Source organism: Haemaphysalis longicornis, unplaced genomic scaffold, assembly GCF_048455015.1.
Source record: "Haemaphysalis longicornis isolate Haplotype H1 unplaced genomic scaffold, Haemaphysalis longicornis Haplotype H1 scaffold_8, whole genome shotgun sequence".
In the NCBI taxonomy this organism is placed as follows: Eukaryota; Metazoa; Arthropoda; class Arachnida; order Ixodida; family Ixodidae; genus Haemaphysalis; species Haemaphysalis longicornis.
In genome coordinates, this window is record NW_027526445.1 from 182,528,955 (window position 1) to 182,551,725 (window position 22,771).

At 45.8% G+C, this 22,771-nt stretch overlaps 1 protein-coding gene across 1 annotated transcript in view; it reads left to right on the forward strand.

The window, feature by feature from the left end:
* Positions 1 to 22,771, forward strand: part of LOC144148606 (uncharacterized) — a 96,738-nt gene that overhangs the window by 57,133 nt on the left and 16,834 nt on the right. The window contains exons 11-18 of the mRNA XM_077680115.1: positions 1,506 to 1,615; positions 12,426 to 12,612; positions 13,669 to 13,719; positions 14,810 to 14,986; positions 15,860 to 15,972; positions 17,701 to 17,759; positions 17,857 to 17,908; positions 21,589 to 21,656. Coding sequence (XP_077536241.1) covers positions 1,506 to 1,615; positions 12,426 to 12,612; positions 13,669 to 13,719; positions 14,810 to 14,986; positions 15,860 to 15,972; positions 17,701 to 17,759; positions 17,857 to 17,908; positions 21,589 to 21,656 — 817 coding nt within the window. The remainder of the gene's footprint in view (positions 1 to 1,505; positions 1,616 to 12,425; positions 12,613 to 13,668; positions 13,720 to 14,809; positions 14,987 to 15,859; positions 15,973 to 17,700; positions 17,760 to 17,856; positions 17,909 to 21,588; positions 21,657 to 22,771) is intronic.

The following is a 22,771-nucleotide window of genomic DNA, read 5'->3' on the forward strand; positions in this document are numbered from 1 at the left end:
GTTTCCAAGGCTTTGGAAGTGTTGGAGTTTTTGCAGGCATTCGAATATCCTTGATATTCTTGAATGTTCCTCTTTATTGAGCATAAAATCAACGGAAGGCTATGTAAGAACTGAATGAGTGTTTGTTATTTGGTTGATCTTCTTTAGCAAATAAAAGTCGTAATTTAGTACTCCACTAAATGTGTTTATCCTTGTAACCCGAACAAACAATTATGTACGAGAAATTGTCAAAGAAGGAAATGTCACTGGAGCCACTGTGTTGACAAGGGCGCTCATCTGAGGACAAGTCCCTTAGTTGAAGCATTGGCTCCAGCAGGGCTCCAATTTTTGCCAATTTCTTTTTATTTCAAGCCCCCATTTTCCCGCGAACATCTCTAACAGTCTAACAGACAATTCAAAGTGTTGACAATCCTTGCACACAGCCTTGAAAGACTTTGAAAAGCCGCTAATGTTGTCATGTGAACCAGCATGAACACTGTTAATTTTTTGCCGATTGAGTGTTAACTGAAGGCATAATTTCTGTTGGGTTACAGTAGTTCTCTCCAGATTTGACAGCGATGATCTCACAGTGTGAGCCTTAAAAAAGTACTGACACCAAAATTTTATGTTCCCTTTTTATTCATTTTATCGATGCTTAATGGCCTGGCTAACCCGAAACAGCACTTAAATACTTCAGCGTGCGATAATTAATTACATTGAACGGCACGAAAATCGGCCATTTTGGTTTGCCGTGCTTCCAGCCCGGAGGGTGCGTGAGACAAAATTACGGAATGATCTCACCGTTTTGTGAGGACGTCAAAATGCTGCAAAGGCTGGTGGAGGCATTGTTTTGACAGCCCCGCTGCCAGACCTGAGTAGCTGAGCTGTAGAAGTTAGGCCTAGCTGAAGGAGTTAGGCCTAGCTGGAGTTAAGCCTAGCTGAGCTGAAGGGATTAGGCCTAGCATTGCGGCGGAATTTTGATGGCCGCTTTAAATAAAAGTTATGATGGCGACTTCTGTTGCGAATCTCGACTTTATTTTCGTCTCCTTTCCCGCATGTGGAACTTAATTTTTGCAAGTGCCTTTCTGGGCAGTTATTATTATGCCTGTAGTTTTGGCTACATACATCATTTGGGGAATACATCAGCGCCCAGTCACCGCTCGCCGGGCCGCACGTTTGAAGTGGCGTCACGAGTTTCTGACGAGCGTTGGAGGTGCACGACTACGTCACTTCTTTTCCCTTCCACGAGTGATGTCACGTTGGTGTCCAGTTGCTGCAGGCCTCTCCGCGTGCTGTTCCGTCGGCGCGATAAATGAGATCGAATTGCAGTATGTTCAGCGCATCGCAGACCGCTCATATTTCAGCCAGATTATTCTGTAGAGTAAAGGAAGCGAACTGCGTAATAATGTTAACACCGAAAATTGGTGTCAGTACCCCTTTAAAGAAAAATGCTCTGTAACGACGGGGGTGGCTGTTATGGGCACGTGCGCGCCCCAATGGACGTCCCCTGTGGTTGGTCAGCGCAGCTGCTGGACGGCTTGTTTGGGAGCAGCCAGAGCCTGAGGCCCTCTTCCAAGATCCTGGTCAAGGCACCACGCTTCGTCAGCCTCATCTCTCACCTACTCGACTCGGACAGGTGAGGAGGAGAAGGAAAAATTAAAGCCATTCCACTCAACGTAAAAGCGGTTGGAAGTGCAGAGCAATCATTCGCCATAGTGGGCTGTAGCGCTGTTATCCGCTCACAGCTGCCACCCATTGCAATTCAAATTTCCCGCCTTCACAGTGCTTGCGCACCCCCTGCCTAAAACTGTGCCAGTGCGAGGGCTGTTCTTTTTGTGCTTGCTTTTCCTCCCGCATGCGCTGGCATTGCACTGCCACTTTTTTGAACTTACTATCGTAAAAACCAACCCATCGAGCGTTCCAAACTAAACGAACGCGGGCACTGCTGGTTAATTACGCATACTTCGCCTCAAATGTACCTGCAGTTTTCTTTGCTCTAAATAACGGAGAGATGTATGGCATGCACCGGCAGTTCGCGAGTTTCGAACGCTTATGAGTATATAAACTGCTTAGAGAGCCTCTGGGTTACGCCGCAACGACAGCCGCTACGACAGAATGCCGTGTAGCTCTACCTGGGTCCAGCGAGCAAGCTACGATGACAAGGCGAGCCCCTAAAGTGCTGTGCACCTAAATCTTTATTGTGAGCCTGGTGATGTGGCAGTGGTCCCTCAGTCCAGGAGGCCAAGGCTGCGGCTTGCGTACTTACTCCTACATTGCTGATTTTCTCACCTACGTAGATAGTCACGTAGATAGAACTTCTCTACAGTGGTTTTAAAAGCGAGGGTATCCGGAAGAGTTGCAATTGAGGATGGCAGATTGTGATGGCCATTGTCTACCAGGAAAACATTACATTTGCACAGCTTTATTAAGGTGAAACTCTTATGTCTCACCCGAAAATGAACTTGAATGACCTTGGCGCTGATGCGAACGGTACAAAATCTGGTGGAAAAAGTATCACAGGACCCAAGGAAAACCAGGTGTGAAGAAAAGCATGTGAGCTGTGTGCAGTCTACGCCAGTGATGTCCACTAGAGTTGCTGGATGGCGCTTCGAGCTCTCCGGCGCGCGGCCGCCGGAAGTTCGAGCGCTCGTCCCGGAAGTCGGGCAAATCTCCGCCGTTCCAGCATAGCGCATGCTACGTATTGTCCGGTTTCGCGCGCATTCCGCCAAAAATGCCTGCTTGTTGCGCCGTCAACTGCACAAGCAGACCAGAGAAGTCGTCTGGGAAGACGTTCCACTTGGAAGTACAGTAGACTCTCGATAAACGGAACTTCAAGGGACCGAAAAAATTAGTTCCGTTTAACAGGAGTTCCGTTTACCGAGATCAGAGTCCTTCAATGCTTTACTGGTCACGAAACTGCTCCGTAACTCAATGGGAGAGCTTCATATGCTGCGTTTGGCCGCCGCGCAGTGGCGCCACCCTCTCACTGAGGTCACTCCTCGGGCGGCGTTGCGCTGGCTCGAACGGCGGAGCCGCGACGAGTTGTGTTCGTTTTGTGCGGGAAAAAAAATGTAACATGCATATCGCGCTCTTGGGATGCGACTTAAGTAGTGCAACGACGATGTCGAACATGAGTTGCGTCCCGGGGTGTCGTTCTTTGTACAGCGATACCACAGAAAATATTTCCTTATTCTTTTGACCTAGCGACGGGCAGCTGTGTGACAAATGGAGGGGCGCCATTCCAAGGCAAGCAACGGGAGATTTCAGCTTCGATTATAAGTGGGCGACAGTGTGTGGAAATGCACTGTGTGTGAGAATGAAAAAAGCAATGTACCCTTTTGAGAGCATCGTGGACTAGAATTGTACAAGGCTAACTTAAAGCCGGATTTGTGTCATATCAGTCAGGTTGTAGTGGTGCTCCATTACTTGTTTGCAAACTTGTATTACCTTGCGCTCAGGCTCGCGTGTAAAAAAGCTTTGGGACGTCCTTGGGGTTTTACTTTTCATATTTCCGCGAATTATCCCTTAGGGTTCGTTTTGTTTGTTTTGTAACCGCGCGTGGCCGATTCCGGTTTCTTATCTGCAGTTTCAACCAGAGCGCCCGTTTGCTCTTTTTGTCGTAAGTCCCGTCGGGCAATATTGTTTGATATGGAAAGGGTGCCACCTTGTCGCTAACTTGATTTTTTGTTTCTCCGACAATGTACTCGATCCCATTTCCATGGATCTGAAATTAATAACGCTCCAAGAGTAATGCATGCATAGCAAACGCCGCGCAACTCACTTTATCGACGTTCATCTGTTCACGTCACACTGCGGACTGCTTCTTCGACGTTTGTGTTTCATTCTAGTCTTTTGTAGTGCAGGAGATCGCTAGTTCGCTGCGTTCAGAAAAGCTTTGCGTCGTTCTTGGCTACGTGGCAATATTCTGTTTCCTCCGTGTGCTGCACATCGCAGCGCGAAAAAATAAATTTTTGTACGCTGGACCACGCTCTTTTGTTTCCCTTCGTAACATTGAAATTTTTTGTTGCGTGTGATAAAATCATTTTCATTGTTCTTTTTCGCTTTCTGTTTTTGCAAGGATTGCAAAGCGTGCAAGCGGAAGGACACACGGTGCAACATATACAGGGTGTTTCAGTGAACACTTTAAAAAATTCCTGAAGGTAGGCTTTTCAAGAAAAATAGGAATTCTCTTAAGGGACAAGCTATCAGGTTCGGCGGACGTCAGCAGTTATAAGAAACATGCGAATTACATAGCTAATTAACTAAAACTCTGTAATGAACTTTTTAATTAGCGAAGTTTGGCGGTTATTGCCAGTGGCGAGTTTGTAGCCACGGAGGCGACGATAACCGATCGGTTTTTAAAGCAAAGAAAATTGCACTCTGTAGAGCCCTGCAGCCCGCAAAAATCAAGTTTTTTTCCCCCATGAAACCGAAACGCAGCGCACATGGTGCGCCAGAAGTCTAGTGCAAACGCAACATCCGCTGATGACGTGTTGCAGTGACTGTGTCGCCCAATTCAAAAAGGCTCTGGTGATTCCCCACGCTAGGGAATCAGCTGATATCAACGCCATCGCCTCCTGTGTTTTTTCAATGATCACCGCTCACCTTATACCACGGCTAGCGTTATCTTTTGTTTCGTTGGTAGGCGCAAGAAAGAGGCTAGCCATTGCCCACAGCACGGTCGCCCGTTTCGGGAGTCCTAGTGGGGGTTGGCGATAGTTTTGCTTTTTTTTTTATTGTCTCAACCACATCTGACGCGGCTACCAGACGTGCAAGATGTGAAATGTCACCATTCGTTCCTTTTTTTTTTTGTTAGGTTTATTTGCTGTTCGTTTATTATCGCTGCGTGTTAGAAAGCGTATCAGACAAAGGAAAGGTTTGTTTGCTGGGCGAGGAGGGCTTTCGCGGCTGTGGCTTCTTGCTGAGGCTTCCTAGCTAGGGAAAATTGCGCTTACATTTCGAATTCGCCGCCACATTCATTGAAACACGTCACCAGCCGACGTCGCGTTCGCTCAAGACTTTTAGCGCTCCTTCAGCGCCGAGTTTCGTTTTTGAGCGGAAAACAACGGCAGGTTTCCTCACGCTACAGGGCTTTAAACACCGACTTTTTCGTTGTTTTAAAAACTGATATGAAATCGCCTTCTCTGGGGCCACAAAATCACCATTGACAACAACCACCAAACTCCACTAATTAAGAAGTTCATTAGTAGAGTTTAATTACCCACCTAACTAATGTGCACACCCTTGATACTATCTGGCGTCCGCCGCAGCTAGCAATCTCCTTCTGAAGAGGGTTTCTTTTTTTTCTCGAAGAGCCTATTTTTAAGAATTTTAGAAAGTGTTCGCTGAAACACCCTGTATCTCTTCGTGTTTTGATCCTTCGCGTTTCTGCAGCGTTTTTAGATATTTCCAAGTATGTACACACTCATGGAAACGACAATACTATTGGGCTATCTCTTTTAGCGTTCTGTGCATTCCAGAGCAATCAACGGATTCATTAAGCGTAGTCTGAACGACGCGTACTTGGTTTCTTTCAGTTTTTTTTATTGTATTATCGATAGGCCTGCAGCAGCCCGTGACTACACAGCTACCGTATGTGTGGTATTTACAACTTTGCTTTAAGAAAAGAAGCAATATAGATTTAAAATCCGTAAACACGACGGTGCAGCGCTTGTGCCAGAGCACACAGAAGCCGTTGCCGTTCGCGGCCGAAGTTTACGGTAACTTACTTCGAAAAATAAAACCCCATTGAAGGCAGGTGATTAATACAATAACCGCACTATTCATCGCTAACTACTACGAAAAAAAACGCAGTTAATCAGCGCGCAGACACTAAAAGCAGCGAGCGTTTGCACGCCAAGAGCTGGCCAATACGCCGCACGCGCGGCGGCTGGATGACCTTCGTGCGGAGGTGGCGCCTGTAGCGGCGCGCGCGGTCCCTATATGAACCGAGAGCCGAAGTTTCGTGACCAGTAAAGCATTGAAGGACTCTGCCGAGATCGATGTATGAAAGCGCAAATTTATGTGCGTACAGACTATCAATAGCATTTCATGGAACTCGAAGCATCAGAAGGTGAATGCAGCTGATAGTTTTTCAGAAAGCATGAAAACTAAAAGAGGTTTAGGCACAGCACTCACAAAGTTAATTTGGCAACAACGAGTCCCTGAGCATCAAATGCATCAAATATGTTTGTTTGAGTCCTTGCAACGGCATCTTCACGGAGGCTCTCAATTTTGCGAGTGCTTACGAGAGACCGAATGTAGAACACGGCAACGCGGTAATGAAGCGCGAATAGCACCACGATGGCACGAACGAGGCAATAGGAGCAGAGCCCCGTAATCTCGGCGTCTTAAATCGAGACCATACGACTGGAACAAGAACTGCGATGTTGCATTCGTTGCGCTAACACGGCTGACCACTAACGAGACGAGGCTTACGAGGAGGGAGGAAAAAAAAAAACAATCACGAAACAGCCGGAACCGTAAAAAGCTAATTCTCATGCCGATTGGTTTCACAAGAAGTTCCATTTCTGGTTCCGTTTATACGGTGACGTGGAAACTTTAGTTCCGATTACCCAGAGTTTTTTTTACGTTATCTGAATACAAAACCAACCAACTTACTGGCTACTGTTCCGTTTAAGCGGCAATTTCGTTTAAGCGATTTCCGTTTTCGAGATTCTACTGTATTACAATATTCTGTGCGACGTGCGTGATACGCAGCGAAACGCAAATGTAATAGGCCTCCTGCGCTGGAGTTTTGGCGACATGCAGCGCCCCTAGCGGCCGACGCCTCTGGGTAGTACAAAAGCAGACGACCCTCGCTGCCCTTCATGTGTTTTCAATTACAAGCCAGAGTGAAAGTTGGTTGTGGCGCTTTGTGGCGTGTTTAAATGACTGCATACTGTATGAAATAGCCCTTAAAGTAGCTGCAGAGGCTAAACAAAATAATATCCGCTAAAAGAAGCCGATTTGTCGGCTTTCTTTTGAGTGAGCTGTCGCGGTGGTCGCGGCGTGGGACAGTATCGCCAGGTCGGGTGGTTTAACTGTTTGACTTCAGTTACAGTTTTTTTCTTTTGCGTGCGGTCGACAAAGGAAAGTTCACGAGTAGCATAAACACGGAACGCTGCTCATCTTACATCCTGAGGTAACTGCAAAAGGTTGCTTCATCGGGAGCTTTAAGCGAACGCAAGAATTGCGCAGCCGAATCAGCTGACACTGCTGGCCTGGCACCGCCTTTGAAACGAGTGAAAATTTTGTTTCGTATTTTCGCAAACTAAATGATTCTTGCGTAACGTTTTACACCGCACGATTTACGAACGGCAGGGTACATGTATACTAGCGAATAGGTGGGGCAATAGCGCCAATTAAATAAACAAATTAAGCGCTATTAACGGACGCAAAACACGCACCAAATCACACGCCCGCTGCCTGCAGAGATGTGTACTTCTATAACATCACATAACACAGCATAACATAAAACAGCCGCATACACGGCGCGGGGCCCCGAATATTTACATACGATCATCACTGAGTGTGTTGGTTTTCTAGTGCAGGGGCCGTCGAATCTGAACGCCGACACGACAGTTTTGACTTCAAATGGAGTTAGGCAGCGAGACAAGAACAGAGAATTGGCGTCCTCCAGTTGAAATGCCCCCCCCCTCCCCCCCCATTTTCACACTTCGCCAGATTATTGTCAAATATTATTAGAGATTCGCTGAATTTTTTTTCTTTGCATTCAAAGCCCCCTGCTCCTCCTCCTCCTCCCCCCCCCCCCCTTTTCCGATTTGCCGTCCATCCCTCCGCCGTGTCGGCTGCATGGAACTAGGCCGTTGCTGACCCTCATTCTAGGCGAACTGGGAATGTATGCTGCAAGAGCATAATTAAGTAAACTGAGAGCAACCAAGGAAAGCGAGCGCTCCGCTTAGTTCGCCCGACCACTTTGTTTTACGGCCACTAATTTCGGAATCACAAAACAGATTTCACGCTTCTGACGGTCGCGGAATTTTGTCACTGAGACACGCAACAAAACGGCAAGCTAACGCTGCACCATGTATTCGTAACGGCGACGCAAACTCATAGTGTGCAGGTACGCAAAAGAGCGGCGCACCGCAGCAGGCGAGCCTGCGGTCCGCCGGACTCGCTAGCTTTTTAAAGCGCGATCATCGCCGATTGCGTCACTCTTCTTTTTGATCGGCTGTTTTTGAGAAGTCTTTGTCACCTAGAGTATTAGTTTAAACTAGAAATTTTACTTAAAATTTCACTTCGTACGACCATCGATCGGTGAACCTGCGAGTAGCAGACGCCGTCACGGTCCCGGCACTTTCGTCGGCGCTGTAAACGTGTTTAGCGCTGCAAAGCTTTTCCCCCTAATGCCAAGTTGATCGCTGAAATAGATCGGACGCGTCGGGGATGAGCTGGTGACCACGTCGCAAAATAATCGGGAGCGTCGAGCTCATTTTGCTTCTGTCAACACGGGATCCTATGGGACCCACGCTGCTTTGTACTACCCGGAAGTACTGCCCGGAAGCCGCTTGCGCAGCGCCCCCTGGGCAGCGCAGGAGGCCTTGCTGTGGCTCTTGTTACGCAGATTCACTCGCTCTAAACCGGATTTATACCGGTGTTGGGTGGTTATACCCTAGTTACACTGCGAAAGTAACTGCAGTTAAGTTTAACCGTGGTTACTAAACTTTAACCGCGATTATCGCAAACTGCGGTTTTTGCTGTTACACGCGAAATTGCAAGTTTGGTGACCGGGGTCACTTGATTGTGAGCGTAACAAAACTAACACTTTTAACTTCAGGATAAAAAAAACAAAAGAGAAACAGTGTAGACAAAGAAAATATCGTTAAAGCAGTCGCTTCTGACCCAAACGCAACGCACTCGCGCGCGGCGAGGAGAGGGGCTTCCCTAACAGCTCGCAACCGGCTTGGTTTGTTTAGGTCTGTTCGGTGTTGGGAACTTCCGGCTTAGCATCGCGGTAGATATTTGACCGCCGCTATCTCTACAACTGCGAATTACAATCCATAGCACAATTTTTCACCGCAGTAACATCCATTTTCTCGCATGTGGAAGTTCTTGTTCCGCGATCAGATTGATTTCGAAGAGCGGCGATAAGCTGTTGCTGCCGTGGTCTGGGCCGGTTCGGGCCGCTAGCAGTGTCGTGCGGGCAGGCGCGCCGGCGTGTTTGCAGGCATGGCCGACGCGCGCGCCGACCGTTTCCGGGTGCTGAAAACGCTTCAGGATTGCCTGCTATATCCATTTTTGGCGGACGACGCGCGGAATTTACAAATTTAGCACAGCTTTTGTCGTAGTTGATCGGGCGGATCGGGAAACGAGCCGCTGCTGACGGGCAGTCGCGCTGATTGCGAGAGCGATGCAAAGAATGCAAGCGTGTCTTGCGGACAGCTTCGGGGCGCACGCTATTTGAGAACCTTCGTCTCTTCCGAACGCCAAGTGATTTTTTTTTCGCCTCCGCTGATGCGCCGTCACTTGCGTCCGAACTGACTTGTGCAATTTTGAGCACTGCGGCTGCGGAAACTGCGTTTAGCGGGACTGAACAGAGGTCCAAGCTCAGTTTGCGTTAACCATGGTTAGCGACGTAACCGCAGTTTCGTCTGTCATGTAACGCAGCAAACTGCGGTTTTGCCTAACCGCGGTTCGCTTGACCGTGGTTAACTGTGCCCATGTAACTAGGGTATTAAGAAGGGACAAATGGGCTCCTCCCCAGGCAGCAGGCTCTGCAGTGACGACTTTACTGACAACTGTTTTGACAGAACGGGCGCACGAACTCTGCTACAGCCTGACGCCGTGCCCACGTTGTTTTCTTTTTAGCATAAATCCCGTTGGAGCTGCGTCGTCTCCTCTCAAACCAAGACCCAAGTGACATTTTCGTTCTCCTTCGCAATTAAATTCTGCTTCATATTAACGTCGCATGTTTTGGTATAGCATAAGTTGCGATCTGAACGCGATGTGTATAGCCAAAATGCAATAAAGTGAGAACAAAATGCCAAAATGCGCCAAAGGGGACGCTTACCAGCGGTTGAGAAGCGTAGCAGACGCCCGACTTCCAGGACGAGCCGTTGAACTTCCGGTGGCCGTGCGCTCGCCCGGCCGCCACAGCGGTGAAGTGGTGTACGCTCGTTACAGCGGATCCGGTAACAACGGACTTTCGGTTACAACAGACCATTTCTGTTGGTTTGTCTGGTCCCTATGCATTTTAAATGGAATCCACTCCGCTCATAACGGACCCGGCTAGAGCAGACTGTCGTCTACAACAGACTAAATTTTAGGCGAAAGTTCTTTCGACTGAATATTTATAGCAGACTTCCGCGGGGCCGGCACCCGATATGCTTTTTCTTTGTTTAGTTTGGCAAGAAAACTTATGTCTGGCTACATTGCTGGCAGCTGGGTTGTTGGCGCAGCCAAGTAAAGCCAGTGCCAGTGGCTTTTTTTTTGTGCGACCAGCGGCATGAGGGGCAGGGTAGCTGATTTGACTGTCGGATAAATTAAGCGTAATTAACGCTGTCGAACATGGGGAAAAAAGGCCGACATCGCCAGAACTACAGGCCTGTCAAAGCAAGGCCGCTGCCGATAAACGCGACTCCGGTGAGACAACGATGGGGAGATTTGAAACAACGCTATCAAATACGCAAAGTGGGGCACCCGAAGGCGAGTCTGCCCTCGTCAGTTTTTTTTTTATATAATAAAAAACTCGGGTTCAGTGGAGTTTGGTCTTTATTATTCCCACGCATGCATCGTTCCCGTTCCGTTCGGTGAAAAAGGGAAGAAATGCCTCAAGTAGGGGGGTTGGTTCCAATCCACTGTGTGCAATCTGCCGGTAACCGTGCGCGAGTCCAACTGGTCAAACTTTCAATTTCACATCTGTCCGTCATCAGATTATTTCATAACAGCTGTTTCAATGACCAGACTAAAATCGTTAAAAATGTGGAAGCTGCCCTGGGGGAACATCAGGCAGCGATCCGATTTGTTTGAGGAACGGTTTCGGGAAAACCTTCCTCTTCGTGAAGGGATTTAAAAAAGTCTAGCTAATTCTTGTGGCCACGGCTAATGTTTTATAGCCGGTTAATATTTGCGCCTAGTTATACTCTTGCTTTATTTGCTCAGCTTATCGTGCGTCTTTACACGCTTGACAGCATGCGCTAGGCTTTTTCCAAGTGCCGATTCTAAGCTTTGAAAACGGTGTTTAGGCGATTCTTTGCCCTCGCGGGAACACTGTGCAAGGGTGCTGCAGGCGTGTAGAAAGAACAAAGTGTATGCACTATGTGCAATATCGGTCAAGGTACCCACTTTAGGGCTCATAACCCCCCCCCCCCCCGTAGGATACTGCATACTTCGGCTACTGCGGACGTTTTTTTCCGGATTAAGACGGTCCGTTGTAACGGGCGTAGACAAGAGATTGTAACGATTATTAAAGTCAATAAATGATTGATTAGTGATTGATAGTGATGATTAGTGAGGTGTAACAAGAGTGGCTTAATGTAGGCGTTAAGTAGGTTTAAGGTAGGGATTAAGGGAGATTAAGAAGTATTAAGGTGGATACGGGTGAGATTTAGGTGGGACTTGAACAGGCTTCCACCCCCCTAGCACGCAAGCGTCCTGAGAAATTTTCGAAGTCCTTGAGGGCAGGGGGGGTGTCCGTGTTGCGATGTTTCAGAAAATACAACACGGTGGCGTCTCTGAAGCGAGTGCCCAAATAAACACCGACAGCGAACAAAACGCAGGCAGGACAGGCACTAACTTCAAGCTAATTTTACTGCATTTTACATGAGCTTATATTCCCAGCGGTCCAAAGAAAATTCAGAAATATTTGTTAAATGCTCACTTCTTAACCCTTCTTCTAAATTTCTACAGTATCGCTACGAATATGAGCTCCACCGAGTAAGAACAGATTCAGCCCATACACCAGCTTGGATACACAACATCAACATTGTTTCATCCCCTCTGTGCCCCTTGTGCAGTGTGACCGGTGACATTGATCACTTCATTATGAACTGCTCCAAAACCAACCTTGAGCGGACAGATTTTTCCGTGATCTCCGGAAGGTAGGAGTTCCCCATGCTACATCGGAGGACATTATTTTTTCTAGGGACTACTGTCTCACCTCCTACTCGGGTTCTTGCAGTCCACAGGACTAAGCGAGTTGCGGTGACAATGCGTGTATTTGATATAATATTGCGGATGATGAGGCGGAGCAATAGCTGGCAGTTATGCAAGGACAAGTCCGCCTCATCCAACAATACATACTACTACTACTACTATGAGCTCGTGTAAAATGCAATAAATTTAGTTTGAAGTTTGCGCCTGTCCCGTCTCCACTGCGTTCGCTGCCTGTGTTTTTTCGTTGTTGTGCTTCAAACAATGGGAATTATCTCTGTCGGAGGGTCCAGTGTCAGCAGCTGTTGGGTTCCTCCTTGTCCCTTGCGCAGGGAAGCACTGCACCAATACATGGTGCTGCTTGCACTGCTGCACCTGGCTCCATTCCTGGACATGCCGGACGTGTCGAACGTGTTCCTCAGCTCGCTGACGGGTGAGGCGGTCACGTGGGGTCCACCACCACCGCGGTGGCGCCTCTGCCTGCGCGCCGCTGAGCGCACCCTGCCGAACCTGATGCAGGTGCTCCTCCCCTTCTCTTCTCATTTCTTCCTTCCTATATTAACAGCAAAACACAATGTGAGCCTGACTATTTACAAACACTTGGCTGTATGCACCCTGTTTACCACGACGTTCTCACCATCATTACCGTCACGCTGCTCACTAATGCTTGCGAGTGGGTTCACGGGAGATGGTTGGGGAGTTGTCACACTTCTCTGGTCAGTCAAATTCAACAGCGCCCTCAAAAAAGCTAGCCCACATTAACCTTTTTTTCTTTCTTCATTGTTGCCAAATTGTTGCTGTATATGCGCACCAACCGCTCACTAACACTTTTTCGGGGGCATCTGAGGTATCGATAAGTGATGATAATAGGGAGGAATGGAACGGGGAGCAGGATTACAGTCAATTTATTCATTTTATTCATTGCAAGGATACGTGCACAATGAAAATTCATCTAATGCAGCTGAAATAAGAGTCAAAATTGGCTTATTTAAAAATCCTCGTCGGTGCAGTAGATCCCGAATATTCTGTGGCACGGGTTGGCAACCTACGACCCGCGGGGCAGTATTATGCGACCCCCAGCACGTCGTCAGGACTCCCACCTTGCGCTCTATGACTTCCTATCTATACGCTGACACCCCAGTTCTGACCTCAAATGGGTTAGACCGGCGACAACAGCAAAGAATTGGTCACTTCCATTTAGCATTGTCCCCCATTTTCACACTTAGCTACTTTATTGTCAATTATTGTCAAATATTTCTGTCAATTCGCAATTCGCTTAATTTTTTCTTTCCTGCAAAGCCCAAGCCCCCCCCCCCCCCCCCCCCCCCCCACACACACCCGATTTTCTGCCAAGCCCTCCGCCTCAAAATGTTGCTGACCCCTGTTTTATTGGATATTCTGAAGTTGTCATGATTGCTTCGCTAGGACCACTTGTATGTTTCGTTTTGTTACAGAAACTTTTAACTGTACTGTTCCTATGAAACAAGGCACATTGTAGAGTCTGCTCGGTGCTTATGTTGAGCTCTCCTTGCCTCGCTGTTCATTCTGTGCTATCTCCTGCCCACATCGACACAGGTTGCCTATGAGCACGTGTTCAAGGGAAGCCTGGTCTTCGACGAGGTCATGGTGCGTGTCCTTGACTGTGATGTGTGTGACAAAGGGGAACCGCTTCAGTAAAAGCATCCCCGTTTGATCAAAACCAGTCAGAAACAAAGAACAACTTTTGTCACATTTCATGGTTTTTAAACAAGCACTTAACTTTCCTGAAAAAAAGGTACATGGTCACATCAACGAAGCAATATCCGCCAACTTACCAAGTTGAAAAAATGTCAAAGCACACATAACTTGAGCCACTTGGGACATTATTTGGCCGAACCAGCGAGGCGAGCCAAATTTGGGATGTATATTCTTGGCTAACAGGCAGAATGGAGCAGTTGTGGACTTTTTTTGGAGTGGAAGATAGAATGTGCGCCCTAAATAATGCACGCAAAGCTGCACAAAGCCTATCAAGTTTAAAAACAGGGTTGCCGTTCATAGAGCTTGCGTTAATCTGGTGCGTTGTTGATGCCTGTCGCTACAATTCTTATCCTGTGAGAATCAATTGCTATAACTGATCGGGGGTGAATTGCAACATAATAAGTTAGCAGCTTTGCATATAGAGGTATTTAGGCACAAGCGTTAAATGACTCATTGAGGGAAAAAGCCAGCACCAAAAACCATCAAACGGCTCTTAACTCTCATGTTTTGGAAGCGTACCATAGCATATGCCGTTCCATTGCGCGAGCCTCAACTCAGCAGTAGTGAAAGTAGGCCATCCACTCCAGTACACTGCAGTTGAAGTAATGCAGTCGAAAGAGCAAGTGAGCAGCAAAATTCACTATCGTCGTCAACTTTCCCATTACGCGGCAGCAATAATGAGCAGCGGTGTAATACGCAGTATCAAAACCATTTGAAAGCGTTAAGGTGGAATCAAATCATGAAGCGAAGCGTCTCAAGCCGCAAGATTACGAAACCCTTTACGATGCAAGGCAGAAGCAAGGTGTCTCAGGTATTCAAATGGGCATTCACGCTTTCACATTCACAACCCATAAGGAGTGCTTAGGTATTCTCGGAGGTTTTTTCTTTTCTCTATACAACATGAAGGGTAGTCAACAAGGAACGTATTGCGGTAACTGGTATTGTTTCAATTGGCTTGGACTGTATGCACGACGCCCAGGGGGACATCATGGTGGAGGAAGTGCGCAACGGCCTGGTGGAGTTCATTGACAGCTTGGACATGCTGGACGCGTGGTCCAAGATTATTGCCAAGATCAAGCTCCGCAACACCAAGGTCTACACTTTCTACCCCATGGTGCTGTCCAACGCCAACAACCTGGCCGCCTACGTCAAGAAGGTGGGAGGACGTTTCCTTCCGGATGTGTGAATTGTGATTTTCGGTTTGTAAGTGAGCACAAAAGGAATAGAAGTTTTTGGTTTCGAAGAGAGTACAAAGCGAAATGCAATTCAAATTATAGCAAATACTTTCTTATTGAAGCGAATATTTAGCAATCTTTTGTTCATATGAATTCCGTATATATGGAGTATACAGAATAAATCTTTATTAAGACATAAATACAGGGTGTATTCTGTATGTTCACAAAAAAAGGCAATATTTTGAAAAATAAAAGGCTTCATTATCATCATTTATTTACCACTAAAGGCCCCTCGTCGGGTATTACATAAGGAGGGTGATATCCTTAAAGTACATAGTACAGAGTACAAAGAAAGTTTTGAAAAAGTTTTCTGTGGTACAAAATGAACATACGAAGTCCATCCTGCGGTGTGGCTTTATAGTATTACATTTTGCAAGGAAGAAACTTTTGTCTGATGTGGTGACCTCAGCCACAAATGTTTCACTGTTAGTGCAAAGAGGGCTGGCAATTTGCAACAAAAAATAACCAGCGCACAGCCCAAGCTTGTAGTCATGGATGCTAAACAGCTGCAAGCTAGCGTAATTCAGCCGTTAAATCAGTGGTGACACCAACATACTGGCATCGCAGGCTGTGTTTCCACATACGGTAACTTTGCCTCGAAAACGTGACGCTATTTTAATCTTTTAAAATGGCGTTTTTGGCCTAGTTTATTGCTCGTGATGTAAACAAGTTAGCCTTGCATGCCTTGCTCCTTTTTCATTGCTACTTTGGTGAGTGTGCTAGCATAAATTGCTGCTTCTTCCACTAACTGGCAGTGCTCGATGCTCTTGCCGTTTTTAAATTTCCCTCCGCAGCTGGGGCAGAGCGTGTCTTGGGACGGCGACATAATGGAGTACTACATTCGGCTGCGCGGGTTCCTGTCCCAGATGAAGGAGCGAGACGAGACACTCAACTTCTTCTTACCCAGGTGAGCCGAAGCAGTCTCTCACCTTTTCTGGAAATTTACCTCTGTATGCCGCGTATATTGCAGTCAAAGAATTTCAGGACCACAATGAAGGGCTGAATCTAGCAACTTGTGGGGATGCGGGGGTGATGTTTGGGGGTTCGCCCACCGCGGTGGCTCAGTGGTTATGGCATTGTGCTGCTGACTTCAAGGACGCAGGTTCGTTCTTAAACGGAGTGGCGTCTTTTCTGATGGAGGCGGAAAATAAAACGCCAGTGTGTTGACACTTCGGGCGCACATTAAAGATCCCTAGGCGGGCAAAGTTAATCCGAAGCCGTCCACGATGGCACAGCTTGGGTGCATTAAACCCTGCAATCAATCAATTTGTTTGTGGGCCTGGCTTTAGGCTTGGTTTGCAAAGAGTTTGATTTTTTAAAAATGCCACGTGCTTTGGATCATATGAGCCTACACTGAGGAATTATTGCTGAATGAAGCCTGGACTCGTAGTTGATGTACATTCATCATCATCATCATCACCAGCCTGTCTACGCCCACTGCAGGGCAAAGGCCTCTCCCATATTTCTCCAATTACCGCGGTCCCGTGCCAACTGTGGCCAATTTATCCCTGCAAACCTCTTGATCTCATCTGCCCATCTAACTTTCTGTCGCCCCCTGCAACGCTTGCCTTCTCTGGGGGTCCACTCTGTTACCCTTAACGACCAACGGCTATCTTGCCTTCGCATTACATGCCCGGCCCACGTCCATTTCTTCTTCTTAATTTCTACTAGTATGTCCTTAACACGCGTTTGTTACCTGACCCACCCCGCTCTCTTATTGTCCCTTAATGTTACACCTATCATTTTCCGCTCCATTGCCCGCTGAGTCGTTCTCAATTTAAGTTGAAGCCTCTTAGTGAGCCTCCAAGTTTCTGCCCCGTAGGTGAGTACCGGTAAGATGCAGCTGTCATACACTTTCTTCTTCAAGGACAATGGAAGGCTGCCATTCATTATCTGAGAATGCCTGCCGTATGCACTCCACCCCATTCTGATCCTTCTAATTATCTCTGCCTCATGGTTGCGATCTGGGGTCACTACTTGGCCTAAGTAGATATATATTAGAGGAGGAGAAATGGAACTTCTTGGGTGACTAACAGGTCACCACTGTGGAAATAACAAGGAATCAAATTTTGGCAAAAAATTGTACTTTTGGTAAGGCAAGGAAGAACAGCGGACAAGGGTACCTTTCTTATGCCGGCTACGTGATGCATGTACCAGTCCTAGCAGTGCAGCAGGCTAGCTGCAATCCTAGCAATTTGTCCAGTTCTGTTGTTTTTCCGATAAATGTGAAAAACTAGAAAAAACAAAGCAATGTGTGCGAGGTTTCGGGCACCTGTTAAATTACACCAGATTGTCTAACCTGACAATCAGGCCTCTGCAGAGTGGCAGTTCAGGTGTTACTTCGGCATGTGAACTTCCACACTAGAAAAAAATTTTCATACCAAGCCCAGTGGACAGTGCAGAAGGGTCAGTCTTAATCAGCACTGCATTCACCAGTGCAATTTTAAAAGCTAAACGTTCCCTGGAGGGTTGCTATCCATCTTAATAGCTGTACCCACTGAACAAGCCGTTTTTTGGCAAAATGGGAATATTTGTCATTCACTGTCAGCTTTGATTGATGTTTATAACACTGACTTATTCTGTCCGTGTGGGCCCCACCCTTTACTTCTGGCTGTGACTTGTGCCTTATGTGCAGGTGGAAGCACTCAGTGTTCGATCCTGAATGTGTGTACTACCCCCAGAGAGATGTGGTGTGTAAGTGACAGTAGGCCACGAAACAACGCAGCGGGGGAACCTCTGTTCTCTTTTTAACACAAACATTGCTGTTCTTTTCTCTTATGCCATAACGCAGACGTTCCTGTGGGGTTTTTCAACTTGACGGTTCCCACGTCTCCAAGAGAGAGGTATAATTCTTTTTCCACCTTTTTTTCCATTTCTACATCTGAAATAATTTTTTATAATGCATTTATGTGTTTTTTTCTTCTTTTCACTTTTTCTGAAGCCTAAATGTCACTAAAATATGCAAGACGTGGCTAAAGTAACTAATGTTTACGTGTTAGGGTGTGTAGGAAAAGCATAGACAACATAGTAGTGGAGTTCAGCAAAATTCAGAACTTTCGAACGTCAAACTGAACATTGCTATACAGTAGACTCCTGCTAAAACGAGGTCGAAGGAACCGTGACAATTTGTTCATATTATCAGAAATCCATCGTAAGCGGATATTTTATGCATTGTGGACACTAAAAGAGAGCAGAAGTGTCGTTCGTCTTAACCATGGTGCTTGCCTTAACTGAGTTCACCTTAACCAGAGTCTACTGTATAATTTTGATTTTGAATCAGTTAGCGTTATGCAAAAGCTTCAATTATTTTGAAAGTAAGTCCAAGTTCGTAAACACAAACAAAAAGTTATTTCAATGAAATCAGTGAATCATGCAGTATATTGAAAAAAAATGCCTCTCTGAAAACACATAAAAAGTATATTCTTTTCAAGCAGTTAAGCATTGAATATATATACCACTTTTAGCACTTCCGGCCACCTGAAAAGTACGCCGGCTTCATTCGGTAGTGGGGACAGCCTTACCAGCAATGCACTGGTTACACCTGGCTAGCACGCAAGCGGATGAGGCCTTTGCAGCGCCTGTTTACCTGCTTGGCTGTGGGCCAAAATTGCCTTTATGCTCCGGTGTTCGTGCCCTGCCCTGATAACCTGGTCATGCACAGGCAGACCTGCTCAACACCCCCAAGATCGGAAAGCCTAGCGGCACACTCCTTCCATAGCCCCCGTTTTTTTTCCCGAAATGATGGGCAGCATTTCTCCTGTCGCAATACCTGTACTGTTCCTTTTCTTATGTATCTAGGACTACGGGGGAGTCACCTGTTAACATTCCTATGGTACTTACTACATCATGAACCACGGGCTTAAAGGGGCCCTGCAACACTTTCCATTGAGTACTTTGACTGTATTTTGGTGTAAAGTCTATTGTCCCAGCAATCTCCTCCCGCAACAATTATGAAAATCCGTTCAGTATCACCGAAACTACGCGCGATGAGAAATCACGTATAATTGCTCCCTCTCAACTCGACCGCGGACAACGCGATGAAAGCTGTGCGCCCTCTCCCGGATACGGGAGCGGCTCACGGCGTTCCCTAGGGCGGCCTTCGATATATGACATGTTGGGGAGTTTTCTCCTTTTCTCCGCAATGTGGAGGGGTCTGTTTCCGGTCTGGTGCCACAAAAAGGCAGGCATGGTGCCTGCTCGCAAGCGATCGCTCAGGTTGGTAGGACGTTTTTGAAGCATTAAACGTTTGTTATCGAGTGGTTTTGTTGAAAGGGAAGTATTCAGTTCGTCACTCAAACTCCACGTGCACTCAAAACACAAAAAAACCCAAAACTGTGCGTACAGGTTCAGGCATAGAAGAGGTTGGTACACAGCGCCGACGACTGCGGATCGTTACAGGAAATGCGAGAAATAAGCCGCAAAGTTGACCAGCGACAGCCATGGCCACAATGACGTCGTTTAGGCCATGCCAGGGGTGCGTAATGAGGAAAATTGAAGAGAGCGCGGTTGGTTTTTCCACGTCTTTCACGGCGATTTACGCGCTTATCCCTTCACGTGCACGTGTAGTATTTGGCTCAGGTATACCTGGCAGTGTAATATAAAAAGTCGCGCTGGCTTACTTGCACTGCACAAAGAGTGTTGCAGGGTCCCTTAAAGAGCCATCAGGCACTAATATGAGAAGCTTTACAAATACATAAAAATCTTCACAACAGCCTGGTTTGCTTATTTTAGAAATATGTACCTTTTGTTCTGAAATAATAAAATGAAACTCTCTCTTGCTAGACAGCTAGCGCCATCTGGAGGTAAACGAAAATGTGTTTCTTGTTTATTTTTCATTCAATTAAAGAAGTGATATATTTCGAAAAAAAGAAAACTAGACCATTAGAAACATTTTTATGTGTTTGCAAAACTTTTCTTATTGGTACAGGATGCCCGTGGGTCATGACTTCATAAGTCCCATAGGAATGGGATCAGGGGGAGTCCCGCCTAAGAAAGAATGACAGGCATGTGTAGCATAGCTTCGTGCTGCTGTAGCATCAAGACAAAGCTTTCTTGACCAAAAGGTACTGATAATTTGGAACTGAGGATTTGCCGATTGCTTATGGTTCATTAGTGTTCACTGTCGCCAACTGAAGTCTCAGCGCTTTTTATGAATTTGTGTATTTGACATAAAATACCCATATGGCAGCCATCTTTTTAATTCTCGTTTGTTGAGGGACAATTATAGTGCAGTTGTTAAACATGAAATCCACCCATATTAATGCTGATATAAAAATGCTTCATGAGCAGACAAGTTCAAACTTGTCATGAGCAGATATTTGCAAAAATCATTATAATTTGCAAAAATCATTATTATACTTTGAGGGTATTGTTGGTTTGGTGGTATGCTTGCGAGGATTGACAAGTTTGGGCACACTAACAGGCATGTGATGGCTAGTCACAGAAAAAGAATGAAGCTCTAGAGAGATAATATAGAATACAGAAATCTATATACATAAGTGATAGCGGAAGCACATAGTACAACTGCAGATACATAAATGAGGAACTATTAAGTAGAGCAGGTCATAACTTCATGGGAAACTTAAAAATTTCCCACACTTAAGATCCTTGTATCTGGAGCCGACAAAAAGTTAATTTAAAAAGCGTGTTGTTTTGTACCCAGTATCGTGTTGAATTAACTTGCCCGAATATGAAAAAAATACAAATGGAAAGTACTTCCCTATATGTGCAAATACTATCTTTAAGCTGGTTACTATGATATTGAACAGCATTATAGGTTGCTTAGATGAAAGTTTAAAGCATAGCAAATTCTTATGTAAGCATTTTAGAAGTCATGAAATGTGAAACGTGCGTCTTTGCATCACTCACCACCATCGCTCAGTGTTGTGCAGCATTTTTTTTTTCAATTAGCACAAAAACGTGGGCTTGATTCTTGGACCCAGTGGCTGTTTTTTTTTCTAGAGGGGAAAAACTGAAATGCTTGAGATTGCAATATCGGAATGATGCCCAGGTGTAAATTTCTTTTCAATTCAGATCAAATCAAATCTTTATTTCAACATCAACAACAGTTCTCGATGTTGGGCGCACAATAAAAAAGCTGTTGATCGGCTTGGCGGATAAAGTACCCCATATGCTGTTGTAGCCAATCCATTAGATATAGAAATGCATGCAAGTTAGAATAACATACAAGTTACATTTTTGCATGGAAAATTCACAGTAATATACATTACAGCGCATTTATACATGCTATGCAACGATACAAAGATACACACTGTTGAATTCGTGCCTCCTTTATACACAAACTGAACAGTCTGCGAAAACAAATGAAAGATCTCTGTGCACGTGTTTATACAAAAAATACAGGAAAAGAAGAGAGCTTCTTCTGTTTAAAACTCCAGTTTGGACATTCTGCATCTCCATCGCACAGTTCTAACAGGCCGTATTTGAATTTCCGGCCGTATTTTTGTTTCCAAATAACACGCGTACTGAGGTGTGACAAAGCGAGCTGCCTGTTTGTGCGCAGAATGTTCCACGTTCCCCGCTCCGGCCCGCGTCTTGTGAGCTGCTTCTTCAGGGTCCTCCTGGAGAACAGTGAGTGTTTCTTCATGCTGGACGCTGCTCCGTTGTTGAGAAGCTGCAAGTTTAATACTAAATCCTTGCCAAAATGAGAGCATTAACTAGGCACTGGTTACGTCGCTTAATATCACTTTGAGGGTTTGGCTGTAAGTGTGCTTATAAGGGGCATGACGCTCTCAAAGTCTAAAAGTAAATTTGATTGAAGGGAGTCTTTTTAATGGTAATTTTAATGTTTAAAGTCAAACTTCTAAGCCTCTCTGTGCACTTAAAGCTCCTAGCCCTTTCAGCCCTGATTTTTTTATTTCAAGAAAAACAATGTTTTAGGGTCCCATAAGCCTGCAAACAAAAAATAGAGCTGGAATGCAAATAATAACATATTTATTAATGACAATTAATTAGGGCACCAGGCAATTAAAAATTTTATGTTGAGCAGAGACATCACTTCTGCACATTTTCCTAAACGATAGAGAAGAAATAAGAAGTTGATAAAGTGGCTTAAATCGTACCTTTCTAACAGGACACAGTTTGTTGAAATTAATGGTGTGAATTCCCGTACTTTAAGTGTGACTTCTGGTGTGCCCCAGGGCTCCGTGCTCGGCCCGGTACTCTTCTTGCGCTACATCAACGACATTGCAGAAACAGTTTCACCTAATATTAAGCTTCGCCTGTTCGCAGACGATTTCCTTATATATTCAAGAATAAGTCATCGTAAAGATCGGCTCGCTTTCAACGCTGCACTGAATAATCTGGGCGACTGGTGCAATAAATGAAAAATGAAAGTTAACTATTGCAAAACCTCGTACATGTCAGTCACAAAAAACGTAAAAAATGTGTTGTCGTTTTCCTACCGATTAGACGGCCATGAGTTAGAGCGAGTAACTCATTTTAAATACTTGGGTGTCACCCTATCTGAACACTTTAGTTGGAAAACTCCCATTGATCACTTGTGCAGCGTTGCAGAAAAGAAGCTGTGGTTTTTAAGAAGGAAATTAAAACTGGCATCAACCAAAGCAAAGCTTACGGCATATTTGACGCTTGTGCGGCCTACGCTAGAATATGCGAGTATTATATGGGATCCGTATAGGAAATACCAGATTGATAAGATAGAAAAAATACAAAGGCGAGCAGCT